This window comes from Saccostrea echinata, unplaced genomic scaffold, assembly GCF_033153115.1.
Source record: "Saccostrea echinata isolate AGI-Se365-2 ecotype Australia unplaced genomic scaffold, CSIRO_AGI_Sech_v1 ptg000059l, whole genome shotgun sequence".
In the NCBI taxonomy this organism is placed as follows: Eukaryota; Metazoa; Mollusca; class Bivalvia; order Ostreida; family Ostreidae; genus Saccostrea; species Saccostrea echinata.
This window is the reverse complement of record NW_026889808.1, coordinates 1,831,473-1,856,859: the sequence shown is the minus strand read 5'-3', so window position 1 is coordinate 1,856,859 and position 25,387 is coordinate 1,831,473. Positions and strand designations below refer to the sequence as shown.

Sequence of the window (25,387 nt, the reverse complement as noted above, 5' to 3'; positions counted from 1 at the left end):
TGTCTGGGATATTTCGAATCGACATACGAATGAAAATAACTTGTTAATTGATAAAACATCATCGATATATCTGAATGTCAAATTGAAGACCACAGCTAGTGTTTTCCTCTTCTCATGTTGGAGTTATTTTTTTTTTTAAATCTGCTTCAAAGGAATATAAAAAGAAGTCAGCTAACAAAGGAGTATAATTAGTAACCATCTGATTTCCAACAGATTGTTGGAAAACTTGTTCTCTGAAGACTACCAAAATGTTGTCAATAAAGAACTCCAGCATCTGTTTTAATATCAGCTTCAGAGTACTTGCGTGTACAATCAGAGTGGTTTTTAACGAAGTATTTTTGCTGATGACCAATCAAAAAATGTGAAAATTTCTGAGTTCCGTTTTTTTTTGTAAGAAACAGTTGTCCTTGATATCAAAAAGAATAGATTTTAATTTATCGTGAGAAATTGAAAACTGAGTTTTGCGTCCCAACAAATATTTAAGGACAGACAGACGGACGGATAATGTGACTCCTATTAGATTCCCTCACTACACACAAATACTAGATACGTAAAATAAAATAGAATCATGAGGTTTAAGCAATTTTTATTCATTAAATAAATAAACCATATATGCATTCAAATTCAATTTCTATCGGCATCATAATATCATTTAGAGACAATTGTCAAACACATATTACATCAAATAGAGATTCATAAAATATTTTTCGCGACAGTCATGCACTTGCATAATATTTCGGAGCATTTCTTTTCCTCCTTTTGATATTTTTTCGTTTAGAAAGCACTTTTTTTTTATATCTTCATCGTTGTGGTCGTGATGTGTGTGGAGGGAGGGGGGGGGTGTGACGTGGTAACGTCTGTACAAATTAACATTATTGAAAACTTTTCTAAAAAAATATTCCTTAAGAGGAATATGCACAAGTACTGAGAAACACCCATGTTTTCTAATAAAAATATTTTTTTCTAGACAGAATAAAACACTTAATATAATAGAGCAAGATTGGAATCAGTTCTCCAGTCTTACCTTTCTATACATGCATCTTCACTTGACAAGCATGATCCCTAAAGCTCTATTAATTTTTATTTGACAACTCTGCTACAAGTTTAGTTTTCATGAAGATGGCAATTATCTTACGACTGGTATAAGAAATGTATTTCAAGGTCCACATCTTTTTCTAAATACAAAATATTAGTTTTCGTTTTTCTCTTTATAGAATACTACTATATATAATTAGCTTTGAGATTCTTCATAAGACTCTTCTTTTGTAACAATGATATATTTTTTTCATTCCATTTACAAGATGGCACACATTTGAGATGGACCCTGCTTTATTCTTTGGCTGGAGAAAGACAATGCCATGGCTTGAGCTTTCAACAGGGAGTCCCTAATCACAGATTTGTCCCCAACCATCATGCTTTTTAGAGCTTGATTGGGCTCCAGTAAACCGATATAATTAACAATATCCGGGATAAACAATACCTTCCCTCCATTGGAAGTTATTTTTAGCTGATCCATTGAGTTGTGACCGTAGTAAGTAGCTATTGACATTCCAGAGGGTGTGTCCCACATGACTAAATTTTTGTCCAAGGAAGCAGTCACCATGATCTTACCACTTTTGTCAAATAAAATTTTAGTGATGAAGTTGTCGTGCTTCTTTACTCGATACAGTAGTCGTGCTTGGACCAAATCCCAGACAAAGATATTCTTGTAACCGCCAGATACGATTTTTTTGCCATCTGGGAAGAACACTGCAGATGTGACTGTGGAAATCTGTCCTAACCTGAATTCGTATTTTCCCGCTATGTCAATGACACGGATCTGTCCGTCAGAAGAACCAATGAGCGCCCGGCTGTCTGTGCTGTCAATAGCAACACAGGAAGCATCTGCCATAGCGGTATCTACCTGAGTCATGTCCATAGATTTGTTGTCGTTGTCAATGGTCAGAATCACCGGGTAATCAAAGAATGATGTTACAATCTAGATTATGTCAATATAAACAAGAAAATGATACGTTTCAGTAAACAAAGAATGATACCTTATATGCAAAGTATAAGTAATTTAGAAAAAACATTTTCTGACTCATTACCTATAACATTCTTTTATGCAGATAAAAAAATAATAAATTCAAAGGCCATTAAAAAATCTATCAGTAAATATTATTATGCACCTTTTTAGTTGTAACCATATACCATTGGGTACAATAATTAAATACAGATGTTTTTATTTTAAATACAGACACAATATTGGGTACTTACCTTGACTCCTGTAGATGTGAGAGTGACCACTCTAAGAGAGTACAATAATTCTATGTTAAATACAGAAACAATATTGGGTCCATACCTTGACTCCTATAGATGTGAGAGTGACCACTCTAAGAAAGTACAGTAATTCTACGTTAGATACAGAAACAATATTGGGTCCATACCTTGTCTCATGTAGATGTGAGAGTGACCACTCTAAGAGAATACAATAATTTTATGTTAAATACAGACACAATATTGGGTCCTTACCTTGACTCCTGTAGATGTGAGAGTGACCACTCTAAGAAAGTACATAATTCTATGTTAAATACAGACACAATATTGGGTCCATACCTTGTCTCCTGTAGATGTGAGTGCCACCACTCTTAAAGAGTAAGGAAACTTAAACTCCTTCAACAAAACACCTGAAACAGAATCAAAGAATCACCAATCGATTAGGTATTAGTAAACATCATGAAAAAAACACATGACATGAAAGGTTAGTTTATAGGCAGGCTTTTTTTTTAAGCCAATGATGATTTCTTATGCATAAAACTAGCTCGACTGTTTATGACTCTTAATATATCAGTATGTGACACCAGCTATTTACTGATGGTCAATACATTCAAATAGGAATGATTTCCATGTATCAGGTTACTATGCCTCCTCTAATGAACCTTTTCTTACAGCTAGATTTTTTGGTCCCACCTAATTCTATGATTTATCCATTCCTCAATCATCACTTTTCAAATATTGACAACTTATTCAAACGTTTTGAGGAGACTATAACTTTTTTATTATTTCCAACTAATTCAGTATTTCCAACTTCCCCACCTTAGATTCTATAGATTCTCCAGAAGATTAAATGATCCATATATTCTCCGACCATCATTTTTTTTAAATATTCCTACCTGATTAAATATTCTTCACATATACCTAAATACTCATTTACATAGTATTTTCCACCGAATTAAATGTCTCATATGTTCCACAGCCATATTTATTTATTTTTTTTTTTTTAGAATTCTCCTCTTATCAATGTTCCACAACCATAATTTCTTCAGCATTCAATCTGATTTAATATTTCAAACGTTGCCCTAGATTGTATACGATGGAATCATTTTAATACGTGGGATTCAGTGTTTGTGGGTAACCAACATATTACTGGTTCGTGGATAATAATTTCTTGAGTAACTCGTATATACAAAGAGACAAGTACTGGTACGTTGAAATTTATGGTTTGAAAGAAATCCTTGAGCAATGGTGAAACACGAAATCCACGAACATTGTTCCCCCATGAATAATGATGATTCCACAGTATTAAATACATCCACAGGGGATGCTTACTCCTCCATGGCACTTGATCCAACCTTTGGTGTTTGTAGAGGATCGTGTTTGCACTGCTCCAAATTTGTTTTGTTCCAATTGACCTTTGAGCTTGATTACTGTTCGTTTTCTTCATATTTCATCCATAGGATTCAATATTCCACACTTTTCCCATCCCTTTTTCTTTAGTATCCAATATTTTATTTCATATTCTGCACGTTCTCTGACCCTCATTCATTCCCCCTACTCCAATGTTCAACTCGTTTTCCAACCATCATTTCTCTAGTTCTTCCAGGTAATTCAATTTTTCACATCCTCAACCCTCATTCCTTTAATAATCCCATCCTAATTCAATGTTCCGCACTATCTCAGCCCTTGTTTCTTTAATATTCCTCATCCGATTTAATGTACCACACGATCCCAAACCATACATAATTACTTTAGTTTTCCTACCTAATTCAGCATTCAACACGTTCCCCAACTATTATTCCATGAGCATTCCCGACTGTTTTAATATTTCCCAACAATCATCTCTTTAATTTCCCCATCTGATTCAATATTCTCCAACTCCCCAACCCTTGTTTCTATAGTATTCCAAACTAAATCTATATTCTACACATTCCCTATCCATAATTTCTTACGTATTCCAATTTGATATATTTGAAAGTTCCTCAACCCTCACCATTCAGTATTTTCCATCTGATTCAATGTTCCACAGGATCTCCAACCATCATTTCTATAATTTTCCCACCTGATTCAATATTCCACAGGTTCCTCAACCTTCCTTTTTTTGTATTCCCCATCTGATTAATTTTCCACAAGTTCTCCAACCTTAACATCTTTTGTATTCTTCATCTGATTCAATGCTCCACATGTTCCTAACTAGGTACTCCACATGATTCAAAACTAGTAATCCACACATTCCTCAACCATCATCTTTGTTTCAGTTTCCCTACTTTATTCAATGACGCACAGTTTCCCAACCATCGTTTCTTTAGTAATCCCACCTGATGTACATCATAAAAGGTACCAAATCTGATACACCAGATGCTAATTTCGCTTAGCTACTGGGCTGTAGAGACCCTTGGGGACTATCAAACCACCAGCAGAGGCCTCGTCCCAGGGGTCATAATATAAATCATATAAGGTACCAATTGTGATGCACCAGATTTAATAGACAACTCATTCTCCAAACATCATACCTCTAGCACTCGCAATTGATTCAATATTTCTATTTATCCCTGACCCCCATTCCTTTACTTTTTCTAACTGATTTAATATTCTTTTCGTTCTTCAATCATTATTTCTCTATCATTCCTACATGATTCAATATTCCACAGGTTTCCCAACCATCATTCATTCTCCAACTGACTCAATGTTTGACTCGTTTCCAATCCATCATTCTTTATTTCCACCTGATTCAATACTAGTATTCACCTTCCGACTATCACTTCTGCAGTATTCCTGTCTGATTCAATATTCCATTGTTCTCAACAATCATTTCTTTAGTATCCCCATCCAATGCAATGTTCCCTACATTCCTCGACCCTTTTTTGTATATATTTTCACCTGATACAATATTTTATATATCCAACATACTCATTTCTCCACCTGATTTGATCCTCCGCACTGTCCCAAACACTCATTTCTTTAATTTTCCCTATCCAATTCAATGTTTCACATTTTACCTTTTGTGATACTTCATACATTGGTCATTCTCCTTTCTTTAGTATTTCTCACCTGACTCAATGTTCCATACACTCCCTTGGGCCTCCGTCCCTTGTGTGCCCACCACAACTACGTTGTTATTTTCTGCCATGCAGTCAATCTTAGGCATCCCATGCTTCAATTTGTGTTTAACTTCGTCTGCAAAAAATATCTTTTTAATAATTGAATGTAAATGACTGACGTGAATATAATTATAATAATATTTATATATAATAGTATAATATAGTAGTAATAATGAATAATTTTTCCTGACACCAAACATTCTGTATAATTACGTTTTTTATCCTGTCATTAACCTCTTATTTTGATTGTTTGGAAACATTAAATTGTCTCATATGGGGAAAAATACTGTATTGTAATAAATCGTCTTAAAAACGTACAGTTATCCACACTCAGAATACTAATTTCGCCTTTGTCTGTTGCCATGGTGACGTATTGCCCTGAAGACGACATCAACAGGAAGTCGACTTGGCTGCCCTCTATTTTATGGCTGTGCAGAAGTGTGTTGTTCTCAAGGTCATGAACAATTAGTTGTCCAGTTGTCGTCGCTATGAATGCTTTCTTGTCATCTCTGTCGTAATATAATTATATTCATTTAAAATAAATGCCATTCTAAGTATCTTCAGATGTTATAAATCACCATTTTAGACTGACCTGCTGATATCAAACTTCGTAGTTGTGGATTCTGTCATGACCTGTCTGTCAAAGTAGCTCCTCACTTTCTCCGGATCTGGATCTTTGCCAAATTTATCAGTGAAGTTCAAGGCAATTTTATGGATGTCCCAAATTTTAATCGTGTTATCCCTAGATACGGTCACCAACTGACATTCCTTTAAAACAACACACATCTGAAGAATAATTTGGTAGTGACCAATGAGATTGCAGTATGGTGTAGCTTCCGGTAGTGGAGTAGCCTCCGAACCTATGTACAGCACTTTGACTATGGAAGGATTCTGAATTTCCACAGTGGCCAAGAAAAGATCCTCATCACCGAACAACTGCATACTGCTTACTCCTACGTGAGGTGATTCGTAATGGGTATCCCCTGAATCTCCCATCTTTTCATATTCAGCAGCATTATCGGGGGAAGAAAAGAGTGTTCCTTTACATAAATCCCACACGCGCCATATGTGCGAGTAATTCGATCGTGTTCTGTCAACAGTTGCTAGGTATTTCTCTGATGAGTGCAAGGATACTATATTTGCTGAACCATGCTGAGAGAGATTCAATGAGTGAAGTTGCTCTCCACTGACCAAATCATTTAGACATAAGGACGAAGTATTGGGATCCAGACTTATAAGTTTGTTGTCAGAGGTAATCTGAACGGTGTCTTCCAGCCTCGCCTTTACTGTACTATGGTTTGAAATAACAGTCCCGTCCTTTTTGGTCTCTTTAGTGTACAGATGTTTTGCTGTACTAATATCATATGTGGAAACTTCCTCTCTCTCATTTACGACAACCAAAAAGTCGTCTTTATGTGAAATCCTTATCTGAAGAATGTTTTCCAAATCCAATATAAACAGCTCTGAAATGTTTGTAACAGTATCGCCTATCTGGCAGACCACCACTTTTGAAAATAAAACTGAAAGAAGAAAAAGTCAAATCAAGAAAAACATCTCTCACTTTCTGATATATTAATATCGAATGATGGAAGCCTGGAAACTGACACTGATACAGTAGAGTTACAACACAAACCGATTTGCAAGAATTGAAAGGATGCAGCAAATGACATAAAAGAATTTATTGAAATGAGCAGAGAATGTTTATGATAATGGGTTTTTTTTTTTGCATTACTGAGGTCAATTGATAAATCCGATATACCTGTGGAGTAGGCTAGGATTCTTCCTGATTTAGATACAGTTAAAGCATCTATTGGATCATATTTCAAAGGCATCTTATTCCAAGAGGACACCTCATAAAGTTCCAAAGTCGTTGGTTGTCCTAGTATGATGAATCTACAATATGAGAATATTTTCATTCAAAGTGTTCAGAATGTATAGCATATCTAGTTACAGTGTACAACAGAACTGGATTAAAATTAAAACTTCTGTTTTAAAAACGTCCAATATTTTTAAATCAAATTCAAAGGAATACATCATTGTATGATGTGTCACTTAGGAAAAATGTTGACTAACTTCTAACAAAATCTTATCACACTAAGGTTCTCCCAGCATCTACCTTTCTGCACCCCAGTCTAACATTACCTGTCTCCTCCGGCCATTTTGGTAGATTGGACCTCTGCCTTTATCTTCTGACGGGATTTAATCATTCCATAGTTCTGTAGACACATTGTATACACATAGCGCTGCTGTCCAATGCTGTATATACACTTCAGGTTAGAGTTCCTCTCATCCACACTCAGAACTTGACCATAACATCTGAACCTATCCTCTAGATAAAACAATAAACAAAGAAAAAAAAAATAACAAAGACGTTAGGTGTCAAAAATTGGAATGTTTTCAAAAATGTTGCATTTCGCAGCGAAGTAAATGTTCAAAAGTTAATTGTGTTGGGTGTATATTTGATAAGAACATGATGAGTTCCTGAATCCCTGTGATTATTCAACTGACATATCTACCCTCGTTTTTTCTGAAGACTTCAGCTGAAATGGAGAATTTTAAAACAGTTCCTGGACCCGGAGCGATCCGATTTAACGGAATAAAAGCTGCTGTATCGGAATCTCTCAGAAAGTTCTGGGCGTCTCTAACTAGCGACTGCAGACGAGGAGAGCCAGAGTAGCTGGGTCCCAGCTGGGAAATGATCTATATGGTTAAAAGGAAAAGAAATTGTCTATGATTTAATATTTAAGCCATGATGTTATAAGATGCCTTTTAACAATAAAGGTATTGTTTCTATGCTAGGATATATAGGAAATAATTAAGGTTTTCGTAATTATTCGTAAATAAATTTTAAAAAGCAAGTTGTTTAATGTTTTTGAAAGTATCGTAGCATCCTTGGATCCAGGTATGTTTTGTATCATTATACGAGGGTTGTCCCAGAAATACGCGAACTTTTTGAATATTTCAAAAACTATTCGACCAAAATAAATTAATTTTTGCACCTTGTTGGAAAATGAAATTTTTCTGACAAAATATTATAAAGTTTTAATGTCATATTCCTGTAAAAATAGCTTTTAAAGTGTGTCAAATATCGGTGCTCGGCGAACGGCAATTTTTCGAGTTTTAGAAATAGCGTTGTCAGAGAAGTTTTCTTTATTACCAGGCTATACGGAAATACAATTTAAAAAAAAAATTACCTCCATTAAATTTCTATGATCTGAAATACTCATGTGTAAAAATTCATTAATTTAGCGTCACAAATGACAAAAATATTACGTTAGATGCAAAAAACACCTTTACTTAGATATTTTCAAAAATAGTGACGTCGGGCGAGAATGCAGAGCACCAAATTATCAAGTAGTACTGTTGAGCGGAATATGTCTCCTGTCCACACGTGAAAAAGATATGTGAACGATGGAACGACACAAACATATATCTCGGACACAGATAGTTCAATAGGTACGAGGATGGCTTGACTGGTTATTCGATAAAAGAAGCATTTGGTAGACAAACAAACTGAAAAGTCAGAAGCTGGACGTCATACGTGGCGACGGTCGTATAACAGAGAGCAGTTAGGTTCACTTATGACCTGGGTTGGGAAATTGTTAAAGTTTATTAAAAGAATGAATTCCGCGATCTTTTGGAAACGCAAATTAATAGCTGAGATGGATAACTTGATAACTAAAAGAAATTAAATAGTGTCGAATTTATGCTTCCAATAAATTTTATCAGACGCATGATTCCATGATAAATTCAAAAACGCCACGAGTTACGTTTTGACGTCGTCAGTGTTGAGCCGACACTATTTTGTAAGATTCGTTTACCTGAGAGAAAAAAGTTATTTATAGAGATATTTTATTGTAATGTTTATGCATTATTCAAAAAATGTTGATTATGGTGTATGCAAATTTTTAACTTTATAGTGTTAGTGAAACAATAGATATTGAAAATGTTCGCGTTTTTCTGGGACAACCCTCGTATATTGTATGCGCCGAGTTTATCGTTTGAGTTTGGTAAGAAAGAGTCTAGTTGCTGCATTTAGGGGTAAATGCGTTCCCTAAGTGTCCTTGTTGTCTCTGTGTTGAGGTTGATATGGGTTATTTTTTCCCTGGCAATTGAAAAATGAACAAAATATCAAATCAATCGATTAATCAATCCCTCACCTCCACAGCCAGATTGTTTCGATCTTTTCGAATACTCTCTAAGCCCTTCAACAAAATTTGGTGTACAATGTCCAAGTCCTCGTACACTTGTGAAGATTCAATCTCTCCTGCACTGTTCATCATCTGCATTGCTAATCCCAACATTCGAATGGCGTTGTTCACCGAGAGTATATGCACAACACCTTGGAGAAACTCAAAGTTCAATCCGCAAAGATCCCGGAACTTCTCAAACTGATGAGACTTGATAAGATGAAAAGGTAACTCGGACAATTTGCGAATGTTATACATGTTCATGTCTCTTATATTCTGTGCGCGCACGCCTCTATCGGCGTTGGGAAATTCCCCCTTTTTCACTTTGTATAGAGTAAGTGGCTTAACTTTCTTGTACCAGATTCCCTGAAAGTAGTCTGCCATTTCTTTGTGGATTGATTCCGTTGAGTTTTCTGGTAAAAAGCGACCAGTGCAGACCTACAACCAGACATAATATAAACTGTTATCGTTCAAGAACCAGCAACTTTGTCTAAAATTAAATGCACTGTATTCTGCCAATATCGTTGCAAATACTAGTCCACTCCATTCTTATGTCTTGCTTGCAAAAGAACAACCCCGGGATGTAAACAACTAGAAAACAATTTAATTGTTTCTGAATTGATTTCCATGATACCGATATTTTATAATCTTCAACCGCCAAGAAAACTGTGAAAGTTAGCAAACCTCTCTGAACTGACGATGGAACCAACTGAGTATCTTAAACGGACCCGCCTTTCTTATGATGACGTAAGGTGTTATTTCCGTCATCATCTGCGACACAATGGAGGGCGGGACCCGGATGTGTTGGTCGTTAGGCGGGAGATGGTAAATATAAGTGTCTTGGAGAACTTCATCGGAAAGAGACAACATGTCCTCCAACTCGGAAACGCTGATTCCATCATGAGACGCTGACATGTAGGCTAAAAATATAGGAAGAAAAACAATCATTACAACTTTTCAACAGGATAGCAGTATCCTAACAACAAACATGTCCCAAAGTATTAGAATGATGAGGCAGTTTTATATTAAAAATGATTACCCATAGTTTTCTTGACAGTTAGTTCTCCATGTTTCCGTTCTAGATTCGTGAAAAATTTGTTGATAGCCATATTGATATTGTCCCCAACCGACATATCCAACATGACTGTAGATGATCGCCAGAGTGCAGCTTGATCGAGAATCATGCGCATGTACAAAGGTTGTGGACATTTCTCAAACTTGTCCAGAATGAATCTCCGCTGGATCTTTGTGATTCGCCGTCCTTTGGATTTGAGGTGGATGCTAATCATCTCATCTGCAATATCCATTGTCATGTCCGGAATTTCTACATATTGCTCGCTGCAAGGCATCTTTACTAAGATGTTCTGAAGACAACAGTGGATATTGGGAATCATCGAAACAACCACATGTACATTCATTGGAAGTTGCATTGGAAGCCAGCTCATCGTGTGTGAATCATTCAGGTTACTGAGTTGATCGATTGAATCCATTATAATAATCAAGGGACGGGAACTAGTGTCAATTTTCCAAAGTAACGAGTTGAAAAATTGACACAGAAACTGAAAGTCCTTTTCCATGTCAATATAAGGTGGGATATTGACTTTATAGAGGGCAATGATCTGTGCACACATCGACATTAGAACTTCCTGGATAGAGAAAGATAACAACGATGTTCCGAGGAAGCGGATAACACTGACAGAATTAGGAAACCAGTTTTGGGATTCTTTGGCAATTTTTGCCATCATCGCAGTCTTTCCTGTTCCTGACGTTCCAAACAGAACAATAGGGCGTGTGTAATATTTATAGGCCGGCAACTGTGTGAACATTTCTTTCATGTTGATATTGGGATCGGCATCGTTGTTTTGAAGAAATCCGCTATGGATAAACTTACAGTGAAATTTATTGAGATTTTCCTGGATTGCCTTGTACTCGTTCTCCCGCTGCTCGCTCTCTTTACAGGAGAGTTTTCCTTCAAGCTGCATTGCTAGTGAATCCCATGTGACATCATTCCGAATGTCCTCTGTTGGTTCATCCACTAGTTCCCCGGTTTTATCATAAACCAGAAACATTCTCTCCTTCACACTTTCTAAAATATCTTCTCTGGCTGCAAATTGCTGTGTTTCATTCACACAGATGTGGAGATGGTGTAAAACCTCTTTGTAGAGAGGGGTGAAATTGGTGTATTCTTTGCCGCATTGGTCTACTTGCACTTTCAACTTTAATATAATGTCTTCAATCAGGCTATTGAGGTATTGTTTATGTTGCTCATTCGTCTCATCTATTCCAATGGGTGTCCAATTCAAATGAAACTTCTTCAGTTGTGAGGGACCCACTACAGGCTGAACACGAGCTATTTTTAGTCTTTCTCGTAACTCTTCCACCTCGGAATCAATCTTGTCGTCCTTCAAATCAATGAATCTCCCTGCAATATTTAAAAACAGAAGAGGGAAATGTTTGTTACGTTTGTTATAGTATGTTCATGTTCTTACCTAAAACAAATAAATTTGATCTGAGTTACACAAATTAAGGTGTGAAGTAAGAAATGAGTAATGTGAAAGCTTGAAAGATGCATGTTTTCATTAGCGTTGATCCTGTATGAAGATTTGACAATAGACCCAGAAAATCTAACAGACCACACCCACCTGCCTTTGTGTCCTTTATGTTAATATCATCAAACTTCCGAAAATAAACAATGACCTTGTCCTTGACCGGATTCTGGTAGATCACACCCTCCTCAACTTCCGATTCCGTTACTACGGATAGAAAAAAGGTTAATAGATATCAAGATGTTGTGTTTTACGTTCGACCACAACGTATTCTAATGAAAAAAGTCTTGCAACCATTGTATGGTTTTTCCTACCATGCAACATACAAGCAGTAAGTACTTATACTTTAAGTACCACACACCTGATTTAAAGTACAGGTGTCTCGCTTCCTTGGAGATCAGACGATCAGAGTACGCCTCCTCTGCTGCGGCTCGGAACATGATGAGAAGTTTATCCTGTATCTGGTTCCACTTTTCCTTATCCTGGTGAGGATCGGAACATCAAAATCATTAATGTCTGGTGTTTAGTTTTCAACAAATTCAATTTATTCCAATGAAACAAGATTCCGGTAAAGTAAAATATCTTGAGTACTAGTATTACTGTATAATTGTAGTGATTGAATGTGTAAACCAGGTTGTCTTGAATGATCTAGTCACATAACTAGGCGTGTTATCGGGGGGTTAAATAGGGATCAGTGTGGGTCTAAAGAGTGAATGAGTGCTTTAAAATTTAATAATGGAACCTTTCAAATCAACAAGTATGTAAATTAGAGGCGTCTTTAGAATATTCAGGCATGTATGTAGAATTGTGTTAACTAAAGCTGTTATAAGAATGGTCTAAATTATGATTTAGTAATGTCTTCAGAGTAATCCAGTATTTTGAAAAGGTGTCATTTGTGTTGTCTAGGCATGTCTTCATACTTGTTATGGTTGGTTAGTTGAAGCTGTGTGTGGAATGAGTGATTGTCAATTTGTGGGTTTACTTGAGGTGTCAGTTGAATGGTTAAATGTGGAAAGCTGGATGTGACTTCGGAGTGGATGAATGTATAATCTAGAACTGTCCTCAGAAAAGTCAAAAATAACGTTAGATAAGGTTGCGACAATTCAGAAGTGAAGTGTGTTAGCAAAAGATGCGTTCCGAGACGTCGTCTGGCTATGTAACTGAGGACAGACAACTAAATTCTAACCTTGGATTGGAGAGCCTCGTTTTCATTGTCGTCATAGTGACTAAGAATTTCGTTTATTGACCTCAGGCGGTACACCGCGGGCTCTGCATTATCGTCACGTTCAAACCACTCATCCATAACCATGACGTCATATCCACGCCTCATTGCGATCCTGCGTAAAAGCTTGAATTCTGTAGCCTCCACGTAATGTGGCAGCAGACGACTTCCGTACTTATCACCAAGGAGGCACTGTACATTTATATTTAAAAATTGTCATTGTTTACAAACAATATATTCAGTAAAAAAAGCTGGTAACATAAAACAACAACTACGGAAAAACTAAAACTGTATTTCTGCAAATTATATTGCGATAGGTAGTTTGTCGGTGTGTGTTATATTTTATAATTATGTTCAATAAGTCCATGCAATTACTTTGTCGACATTTTTTTTCTAACTTAGCGTACGTTGCACATCTGATTTTATTAATTGCGCTAAGGGATCATTAACTAAATGAAGATGTTTGGTTATTTCTAAGAAGTCTTGACGGTCACTAGAGTTTCTTTACATATGACTTATACACCCCCAACACCTTATTGGTCTTGAATTCTGGTCTCAGATCCTAGCGGATTCTTCATTGCTTGTTTATTTTTACAGTCTATAAACTTTGACGGCTTAATGATCAAAGTAAAAAATAGGCCTTTTCTAAAGATACATTCCCAAATACGAGGCCACATTAATGAAAAACGAATGTATTTCCAACTAATGAGCAACGTACGTAGTCCCATCCTGAGTTTGGGGTATAAGTAATTTTCTCAAAAGCTAATTGTTGTCATTCGTACATTTTGTCCACTAAATCTATAGAAGTAAAGTTTTCACAAACACATCTAATAATCCTTTAAAGTATGACCAATTGGCTATCCAACCTAGTACCCGACCCCTAATCCCATGGCCAGAAATTTCACAATTTTCGTAAAGGCCTAACTGTTAGCTATAATCATAAAAACATTTTCCTCGGTTCTGAGAAAGAGCTGGGTTTTGCTTTAGATTTTTGGAACTGGCCCACATAATTATGACTGATTTTAGGAAATATCACATCAATTAAATATTTATACTCATGGTAAAAATGATTTGTCAGTTTTTTAATTAAAAAACTCTGTTAATCTTGCAACGACAGACATGAACTACATGGCACATTACTATTACATAACATTAGTGAAGCAAACATGCAGTGCTAAATTCTAGCACACTTATATATGTCGCTTTGTAATACATGCATACCGAATTTATTGTGGTAACCTACATGCACATATATTTACTCACATACACTACTATAATTATTTCACTCTCTACCATCGGCTCATACATTCACCTCTGTCGTTGGCTCGCGTATATCACAATGATAAGCATGAGAAATAGTGCGTTTGTTTTAATTCATTATAATTGAATGTCTGAGCTAATGATAGTCCTTAAAGATAGATATTTACTAAATAGATGTAAAACTATCAGTTTAATTTGAAATAATCCTTAAAATGTTATGTTTTTTACGTTATGTCAAAAATCTTGACGCGAGCCCATTGCAGAGGTGTCTGAGAGAGGAACGAACGACAACTCTGCATAGGAGATTGTAATTATTTTTTTATCATAAGATGATATCAACAATCAAGAAGCAATTAATAATGAAAACTGTCAAAAACAACAAACTACAATAAACATAATATTTTTTAAAACAACAAACTACAATAAACATAATATTTTTTTTTTTAGCTCAAACCACTGACTGCGAAGCATTTTATGTGCTTTAGCCCATGTTGCTGACAGGCTGAGAAAATACTATATGCGTAATGTTGACATTATTCATTACGTTAAGAAATGTTTGATATGACTTTCTATAAAAATAGGAAAAATATATAAGAAATTCTCTAAAGATCACATAGTATTATCTCTCCAGTAGATGAAACTTTCTGAGCCATGAAGCGAACACACTTTTTGTGTTGCGTGAAAACTAACTTCTCTTCTATTGATATCTGTTTTTTTTTCTTTCTTTTTTTCAGATCCTGATTACGTTTTGTTTTCGTTTAATAAACTTAAATGTTTTGTCATTTATAAAATTTTAAAAAAATATTATGATAATGGATAAATCACTCTGGCCTGATTACGTATATATGTTTGTTTAAACATGTACAAAATAAGTTAATACATATGTATAATTAAAAATGTACGAAGACATGCAATGAAAGCATATTATTTGTTGTTTGTTTAAAAATGTTTTTACCTTCATGAAACCTTTAAAAAATGAAATATTTATATAAGAATAATTCATTTATAGTTAAGCAAAAACTACCTTTACATCTGAAGAACACGTATATGAATGGGGTATATCAAACTATCAAAGAAAAGAGGACAGTTTATAATTATACACTGTCCTCTTTTCTTTGATAGTTTGATATACCCCATTCATTAATCAATTGTGTTAAATTACAGGGTTCTGAATTAAAGCACTATCTTTGCATTTTTCAAAGAATATGTTATTTAACAGATCAGAAAGAAAGGGTTTTTTTTTTTATTTTTGTGACAATGATTTTATTAACTGACCAGGAAGAAGGGTCCTTTGGAGTCCCCCCTCGCCACTCGGACAGCGTCCAGTACGATCTCCTCCGTCATGTGGTCCACCGACGCCTCGTCCCTCACCCCCCATCTCATGTCCAGAAACTAAAAATACACAAATCAGATCAATAATTCGTCCCTCACCCCCCATCTCATGTCCAGAAATAAAAATACACAAATCAGGTCAATAATTCGTCCCTCACCCCCCATCTCATGTCCAGAAACTAAAAATACACAAATCAGGTCAATAATTTGTCCCTCAACCCCCATCTCATGTCCAGAAACTAAAAATACACAAATCAGGTCAATAATTCGTCCCTCACCCCCATCTCATGTCCAGAAACTAAAAATACACAAATCAGGTCAATAATTCGTCCCTCAACCCCTATCTCATGTCCAGAAACTAAAAATACACAAATCAGGTCAATAATTCGTCCCTCACCCCATCTCATGTCCAGAAACTAAAAATACACAAATCAGGTCAATAATTCGTCCCTCACCCCCCCCCCCCCCCCATCTCATGTCCAGAAACTAAAAATACATAAATCAGGTCAATAATTCGTCCCTCACCCCCCATCTCAAGTCCAGAAACTAAAAATACACAAATCAGGTCAATAATTCGTCCCTCACCCCCCATCTCAAGTCCAGAAACTAAAAATACATAAATCAAGTCAATAATTCGTCCCTCACCCCCCATCTCATGTCCAGAAATAAAAATACACAAATCAGGTCAATAATTCGTCCCTCATCCCCCATCTCATGTCCAGAAACTAAAAATACATAAATCAGGACAATAATTCGTCCCTCACCCCCCATCTCATGTCCAGAAATAAAAATACACAAATCAGGTCAATAATTCGTCCCTCACCCCCCATCTCATGTCCAGAAACTAAATATACATAAATCAGGACAATAATTCGTCCCTCACCCCCATCTCATGTCCAGAAATAAAAATACACAAATCAGGTCAATAATTCGTCCCTCATCCCCCATCTCATGTCCAGAAACTAAAAATACACAAATCAGGTCAATAATTCGTCCCTCACCCCCCCCCCCCCATCTCATGTCCAGAAACTAAAAATACACAAATCAGGTCAATAACTCGTCCCTCGCCCCCCATCTCATGTCCAGAAACTAAAAATACACAAATCAGGTCAATAATTCGTCTCTCACCCCCCATCTCATGTCCAGAAACTAAAAATAAAAAATCAAGTCAATAATTCGTCCCTCAACCCCCATCTCATGTCCAGAAACTAAAAATACACAAATCAGGTCAATAATTCGTCCCTCACCCCCCCCCCCCCCCATCTCATGTCCAGAAACTAAAAATACACAAATCAGGACAATAATTCGTCTCTCACCCCCCATCTCATGTCCAGAAACTAAAAATACACAAATCAGGACAATAATTCGTCCCTCACCCCCATCTCATGTCCAGAAACTAAAAATAAAAATCAGGTCAATCAAATTCAGTATGGTGACTATAATTTTTTTTAAGTTGAATGAAAAATTGTATTCTTTTCTGATAAATAGTATTTTCTTCGGTCTGACAGATGCTTTTTGAAATTATAAGCAGGAAACCTATAGATTGCTGTTGAAATGATTTCATAGCAGGCTTAAATCAGAATTATCTCAATGACAGATTAGCTCATAAGATCAGCTTAAGCTTTACTAAGGTTATATTTCATTAAAATCACAATTAAAATGTCTAATTAAAAAAAAACAACTAAATTTTTTAATTCAAAAAGGGGGGGGGGGGAGAGAAAACAAAGAAAATTTAGAACCAAACCATTGGGAAATTTTTTTCTACAGATTCATTCGTAAAATAATGTAAGCATGATATAACAACTTTTAACGTTTGTATTAGTGAACTACTTTACCCGAAAGGCCAGTTTTCTCTTCAAACAATACTGATTAAGTTCAGAAGTCACTTGGTTCATTATATGATTTCTCTCTACAGACATATCTGTCAAAATAAAACAGAAATAAAAGTATTCAATGCTTGTGTCTTTTATTTCGTAAACATTGTGTAAGAAAAAAAATAATAAAAATAAATAAATAAAATAAAAATTATTGCATGCTACAAGTAGAGGTCTTCGGTATATTGAATAAATTAAGAATGTTGTCGACTTCATACCATGTACGCATTTTGCTATGAATTTTAATTAAATTGGTAATTAATGAATGAAGATGCACAGTTTCGGGTCTGGCGGAAAATATTGACTCTGAATTTAATTTTTCGTGCGCCATTATCGCGTTTTGTGAATTATATTTATGGATTAATTAAGAGTTTAGAATTTTTTCTTTAATTTGCTATTGATTCTGGATATGCGCAAGTTAAAACGTGCGAAGCTGCTCACATGGTAGCTAAGACTTTTAAATCCCAATGATATGTCAATTACATTCATATCAATGCAATTATAAGTGGATAGAACACGCATTGGGCACAAGTAAGAGAACGATCGCAAACATAAGAATTTCAAACAAACGTCAATATATTGTTAACCTTAAATAGTATGTATTTAAATTTATTTTTTGTGTATAAATATATGCTGCATGCACACATCTACACGTATTTATATATATACACGCACCTGTAAACGTTGAGCTAACAAACACAACCACATCCGTTTTCTCCTCTGGAGGTAGATTATTTAGACGTCCCTCCAGGACTTGCCGATTCAAGGCCTCCATGCCTGCCCCTGTCATTATTAAACAAACAACCGGTCAGTCATCTGGTCATGCTTGTCAATCGGACATCGTTACTAATGTCAATATACCGTTCGGGTTGTTATCACAAACTCTCGGAACTTCTTGGGCGTGTTGATTACCGGTTATTAAAAGTCGACTTCTTTGACGTACGAGTTGGAGAGATGTATCTTCGTTCGAAGTTCCTCAGTCGAAGTTTTAAGGAGACGAACTGCTCATAATATTGTAATACTGTTAAAACCATTACAAAAGCAATGTCTTCAAATGACAGGTAAATAACCGTAAAATATGGCAAATTACATTAAATGGCGATTGACTTTTGGGTAGCTTTTTATAGTCTTTTTCCTATATTCTAATTATTAAGACATTATTTTACTTTCGTTTTGAAATATAAGAGCAGATGTTCATGTATAAATTTCATTTGATGAATTTAAAGCATTTATAAAGATTTATCAAAATGAAAATGCCACAGACTATTTTGTAATTAATATGTACATATTTTGATATTGAAAAATATTTTATTTACTTTTTGTCAGCAATGGTCAGAAGAAACAGCTGACCGTCCAAAATGTGTGTAAAGCCTTAAAGTATGCCTACGAGCATAACAATGACAGGACGAAACGCAATGCCCTTAATTTCTTCTACGCCCACTCTCATCTCCTACCAGAGTCGAGAGAACTCATGAAAGGCTTCATAAAACTTCCCAGGGAATGTGTGCTGGAAGTTCTAGTTACCAACAAGATGAATCTCTCCCAGGAGGCCATATACACAGCAGTCATTCAGTGGTCCGAGTGTCAGTGTGCGCAACAGTCCAAAGATCCCACTCCAGAAAACAAGAGGGCAATTCTTGGGGATATTCTTAAGAAAATCAAATACACGAACATGTCCGTGGAATTTTTTAATAACCAGGTAGCTGCACAAAGGGTTTTGAATGTGGATGACATTATTAAGGTTTACCAGCACTTGGTAGCTCATCGCACACCAGCATCACAGTCAAACACCGTCATTATTCCAGCTTCTAGCGACTCCGATGATTCAGATGTGGAGTGGGCTGTTCCACCTGAAAATTCTACCACTTCTCATCCACTTGGACCCCCGGTGAATGCCACAACAGGTACCCTGTCTGACACAACAGACATAAATGACTCTCGGACAGTTCCACTGCCTTACTGGTTTAAGGTTCCCAGGGATAAGTACATTCTCTATCGATTTCATACAACTTTGGCAGGAAAATCATACCCTCAAAAATGCCCTGACTCGGTCACTTTCAGTGTTTCAAAAAACATAAGTTTACATGGAATTTACCTTTATGCCAGTCACCAAAACCCAGTGCAGTTTAAATTTGACTTTAAAATTTTAGAAAATGGTCAGCGTGAGGCATTTTCAGTGATTGATCAGTCAGTATTAACAAACGGAGAATCGCGAGTCTTCCTGTTGGATATTAACCCGCCTTTGGACATTCGAGCAGGAAGGAAGTATGATATGGTCTTAAACCTTGACATTCAAGGAACTACCTATTATGGAGTTGAAGGTTTACCTGAATTGCAGGAAAATGGTGTCAAATTTAAGTTTCTGCCAAACAATCATGGATTGAATGGAACTAATCATAAAGTTGGACAATTTCCCTTCTTTCTCTACCTGCCAGAGTCTTGACATTACAAAGCATTCTGTCAGGGATGTCATAATTCTGTTATTATCACAACTGTAAATAATGGACTGAACACAGCTCCAAGACTTAGTGCATGTGTACTTGCTTCTAAATTGTGTTAAGATGTTTGATTGTTATGAGAAGCAAATCAAAAACATTTAGCAACTTATTAAATGACATGAATTAAAGTTTATTCATTTTTTATCAACATAAACATGATAAACACCAAAAATTTAATAAGATTTATTATGTTAAAGATGTGGAAAAAATGGAGAATTCGTTACTTATTAAAGCTGAACATGATTCGTAAAAGGTTTTGTCAGCCATATTTCTCCTCTTTTGGCCCTATTTGTAGAGCGCCTATTTAAGCTGTTCACTTGGTCATGGTACAATTTCACACATTTTAAAGGTTTCACTTGTGTGGATGTACCCTACATTGCCTTTGTATAATGTAAAATACCTGCTAGAGACAAAGGTAGCTACACTGAACTGTGTTCTTCCATGAGAAGAGAAAATGTTAGCTAAGAAATATGACATTAGTAGCACAGGTCAGTGCAGTACAAGCAAAACAAATTCATGTAAAATATAACAAAATGTAAAGAAAAGCAATACCAGCTACATGTATGTGTCATTCATTCCATGGATGATACCAAACAACAATAAGGCGTAGTGAATGCGAAGGGTATACCCTAATGCCGATATTGGAGATGGGAAAACTGATATGGATTATGGCTATTTATGAGTCATGTTCAGATTTAAATGCAGATTTGAGGAAGAAATTGGTTACTCCTTATATGTTTAGTGACCTAATTATTCAGTGAGATTCCAAACTTATAAAAAAACAAAAACACAGGAAGTCTGCTAAAAATTTCCCACACGAATGCTTGGTGAAATGTTCATTCAGTTTCTCTGTCTCATGTTCTGATTATTCAATATTTTTTGTACCTTTACTGCTGAATATACTAAAATAATAATAATAATAAAATAAGAATGATATAAAAATGCTGGTTTCTTTACTGTACATAATACCACATAGAGTTTTGTACATTGTATTTACAATTGACAACAGAATGGCCAACACAACAAACATGATGGTAACAGATTGCACGTTTTGTGATATTAACAAACAAAATCAAGGGGTATCTAGGCTCCATACTTTTAAACCTCTTCAGGAAAAAAAAAGAAAGATGAATTCGCTGAACTGTGCAATTTTAAAATTTTGATGCACATCACAAAAAAAATTCCTTGAAAGTCTTTATAAACAAATCATTTTATGCCAATAGAAAAAAGTTGATGCCTCCCATAAAACTTACATAAAAAACATTTCATGAAACCAAAAACTAAAAGTGATATTTGCAGATGTTCAGTGAACATTTTTGCATCAGAAAGCATTAGTACATGAACCAAACCTTTTAATAAAGTAGATATCACTGGATGCCCCTTAACTTATCATCTCTTTAACAATATTACATGTAAAAAGCACAGGTATCATGTTTATGTACATATATATACAGTGTTCTATACCAGAACCATAGCTCAACAGAGTGATATCTCAATAAATATTTTTTTATTTGTTTTCAAAATACAAATAACTTTCAACATTCACTCACGTTTTTGACAACTGAAACAAGAGGCCCAAGGGCCTTAACGGTCACCTGAGTATAATACAACAATTTAGAGAATCCATAGAGTATAAAATGAACTGAAAAGTGAAGCTTTGTTGCCCAAAAGCAAGAAAAATAGGGTGATCAGGTTCAACATAATAATTAGTCTAGTGTTCATTAACAGTTCATAAATTAGGTTCTAATCTGTTCCCCATTTATCACTATCACCATACAGTATATTAACAAACTATCAATGCTTCTGTACTATTTTAATTCCTTGTTGAAATCTCTTACATTGGACTCTCTTGGTCTTTGATGAACATTGAATAAGACAAGTTATTTTTGTCTCATTTTTATTTATCTATTACTTACAAGTCTATCTGATCATTAAAACTATGAAAGTACTTTTTGTATTATACAATAAAAAATCTTGCAAAATTCTCTTATTCTATTAACCTTTCAAGTACATTATTTACAGTGACTAATTATCAAAAGTAAATGGCAAAGGGGAATAACTCCCCTCAGTAGAATACAAATTAATAGAGCCCTGGCCAGGACCAGAACACTTGACAAAATGGCCCAGATGTTCAAAAATATTTATTAAAACTTTTACTCTTTTTGCCTCTGATATGCCCAGGTGCAGAGAAGATTTTCAAAGAAATAATGCAGTTTTTACTACAGATTCACTACATTATCAATAAAGCCCCCCAGCCCCCCCCCCCCCCCCCCCACCTCCCATCCCCACCGAGAAACATCAGAGTCTCTCACCCTGGGACCAGAAGTTTATTCATCATACATGTAAGTAATCACTTTGTTTATCTGATTAACACTAAGGAGCAGACAGGATTATTTAACAGAATTAATGCATTTTCACTACATTATCAAGAGCCCCACCCTTACACCAGCACATCTGACCCAGGGGTCATGCAATTCACTACTCTGGAAGAAGTAATCATGCTCATCATAACTATACACTTAGCTTCTTTGCTTTTTAACCAGAAGCAGAAAAGAATATTTTTAGAGAAATTTTGCTTTTTCACTATATAATCAATAGAGCCCCCCCCCCTTTTCACCAGAACCCTTGACCCTCTGGCCATGAAATTCACAATTTTGGAAGGGGCATACTTGCGTATCATAACAATGTACTAATAGTTTGTTTAAATAATACCCAGGTGCAGAGAAGAAGATTTTTAAAGAAATAATTCACCTTCACTATAGGATATATATGGCCCCGCCCTAGCACCAGAACCCCTGTACCTGGGGCCATGAATTTCATAATTTGGAAGAAGCATCCTTGCTTATCATAACAATGTACTTAATTTGTTTAAATGATACCCAGGAGTAGAGAAGATTTTTAAAGCATTAATGCATTTTCACTATATAATAAATAGAGCCCCACCCTAACACCAGAACCCCTGATCCAGGGTCCATGAAATTCACAATTTTGGAAGAGGCATCCTTACTCATCATAACTATGTATTTAATTTGTTTAAATAATACCCAGGAGTAGAGAAGATTTTTAAAGCATTAATGCATTTTCACTATATGATTTATATAGCCCAGCCCTAGCACCAGAACTCTTGACCCTGGGGCCATGAATTTCACAATTTTGGTAGAGTCACCCTTGCTTATCATAACTATGTATTCAATTTGTTTCAATAATACCCAGGAGTAGAGAAGAAGATTTTCAAAGAAATAATGCACTTTCACTATATGATTTATATAGCCCTGCCCTAACACCAGAACCCCTGCCCCTGGGGCTATGAATTTCACAATTTTGGTAGAGTCACTCTTGCTTATCATAACTATGTATTCAATTTGTTTAAATGATACCCAGGAGTAGAGAAGAAGATTTTCAAAGAAATAATGCACTTTCACTATATGACCTATACAGCCCCGCCCTAGCACCAGAACCCCTGACCCTGGGGCCATGAATTTCACAATTTTGAAAGAGGCATCCTTGATTATCATAACTATGTATTTAATATGTTTCAATAATACCCATGAGTAGAGAAGAAGATTTTCAAAGGATTAATGCATTTTCACTATATATTCAATAGAGCCCCACCCTAACACCAGAACCCCTGACCCAGGGGCCATAAAATTCACAATTTTGAAAGAGGCACTCTTGCTCATCATAACTATGTACTTAGTTACTGAATTTAATACCCAGGAGCAGAGAAGAAGATTTTCAAAGGATTAATGCATTGTCACTATATAATCAATAGAGCCCCGCCCTAACACCAGAACCCCTGACCCAGGGGCCATGAATTTCACAATTTTGGAAGAGGCACTCTTGCTCATCCTAACTATGTACTTAGTTAGTTTATTTAATACCCAGGAGCAGAGAAGAAGATTTTCAATGAATTAATGCATTTTCACTATATAATCAATAGAGCCACGCCCTAACACCAGAACCCCTGACCCTGGGGTCATGAATTTCACAATTTCGAAAGAGGCACTCTTACTCATTATAACTATATACTTAGTTAGTTTATTTAATACCCAGGAGCAGAGAAGAAGATTTTCAATGAATTAATGCATTTTCACTATATGATCAATAGAGCCCCACCCTAACACCAGAACCCCTGCCCCTGGGGCCATGAATTTCACAATTTTGGTAGAGGTACTCTTACTCATCATTACTATATACTTAGTTAGTTTATTTAATACCCAGGAGCAGAGAAGAAGATTTCCAAAGAACTAATGCATTTTCACTATATAATCAATAGAGCCCCACCCTAACACCAGAACTCCTGCCCCTGGGGCCATGAATTTCACAATTTTGGAAGAGTCACTCTTACTCATCATAACTATATACTTAGTTTATTTAATACCCAGGAGCAGAGAAGAAGATTTTCAAAGAAATAATGCACTTTCACTATATGATCTATATAGCCCCGCCCTAACACCAGAACCCCTGACCCTGGGGCCATGAATTTCACAATTTTGGTAGAGGACTCAATGCTTATCACAATGATGCCAACAGTTTGACTGCTTGATGTCCAGGAGTAAAGAAGAAGATTTTTAAAGATTGCATTAATTTTGGTGGTTTTAGCCCCACCCCTCAGGCCCCAGGGGGGCAGGGACCATGAAATTCACAATTTTTGTTCCCCTTCACCCATAGATGCTATATGCCAAATTTAGTTGAAATTGGTTGAGCGGTTTCAGAGAAGAAGCTAAAAATGTTCAAATGTTAACGCACATCGCACGACGCACGCCGACGGACAAAAACGGATAGCAATAGGTCACCTGAGTGACTCAGGTGACCTAATAAAATCAAAATCTGTGATTGAATAAACTTTACTGTTTAATTTGGATTGGAGGATATTTGGTATTTTAGTCCTGTTTTATTTAAAGATTGAATAATGCAATTTAAAAAGTGTATTTAGATTTCTTTCAATAGGAATATTTCATAACTTCTGTTAAGATCATGCAGTCACAATATTAACAAACTCTTTGCCATCATTTTTTCACTGTACAATTCTTCACAATCTAGTTTGATTTTTCCCATTTTAGCAAGGAAAAAGCATTAAAAGCTAATTTAATACAAAAATACATTAA

The 25,387-nt window shown here is 35.7% G+C and overlaps 2 protein-coding genes across 2 annotated transcripts; one reads left to right on the top strand and one right to left on the bottom strand.

The window, feature by feature from the left end:
- Positions 1-1,275: 1,275 nt before the first annotated feature.
- On the bottom strand, positions 1,276-18,556 carry LOC133174764 (uncharacterized). The gene is made up of 17 exons (XM_061309860.1): positions 18,457-18,556; positions 17,743-17,828; positions 15,851-15,967; positions 13,280-13,507; positions 12,455-12,575; positions 12,184-12,300; positions 10,587-11,969; positions 10,232-10,467; positions 9,518-9,985; positions 7,874-8,057; positions 7,500-7,686; positions 7,117-7,250; positions 5,950-6,877; positions 5,676-5,866; positions 5,308-5,433; positions 2,596-2,666; positions 1,276-1,978 (listed from the first exon to the last, which is right to left on the bottom strand). Exons 1-17 carry the CDS (start codon positions 18,554-18,556, stop codon positions 1,295-1,297), a joined length of 5,361 nt encoding a protein of 1,786 aa, XP_061165844.1. The 3' UTR covers positions 1,276-1,294.
- A 221-nt stretch (positions 18,557-18,777) lies between these two features.
- Positions 18,778-20,407, top strand: LOC133174737 (BTB/POZ domain-containing protein 6-A-like). Its single transcript, XM_061309821.1, has 2 exons — positions 18,778-18,842; positions 19,108-20,407. Exons 1-2 carry the CDS (start codon positions 18,826-18,828, stop codon positions 20,222-20,224), a joined length of 1,134 nt encoding a protein of 377 aa, XP_061165805.1. The 5' UTR covers positions 18,778-18,825; the 3' UTR covers positions 20,225-20,407.
- Positions 20,408-25,387: the final 4,980 nt, after the last annotated feature.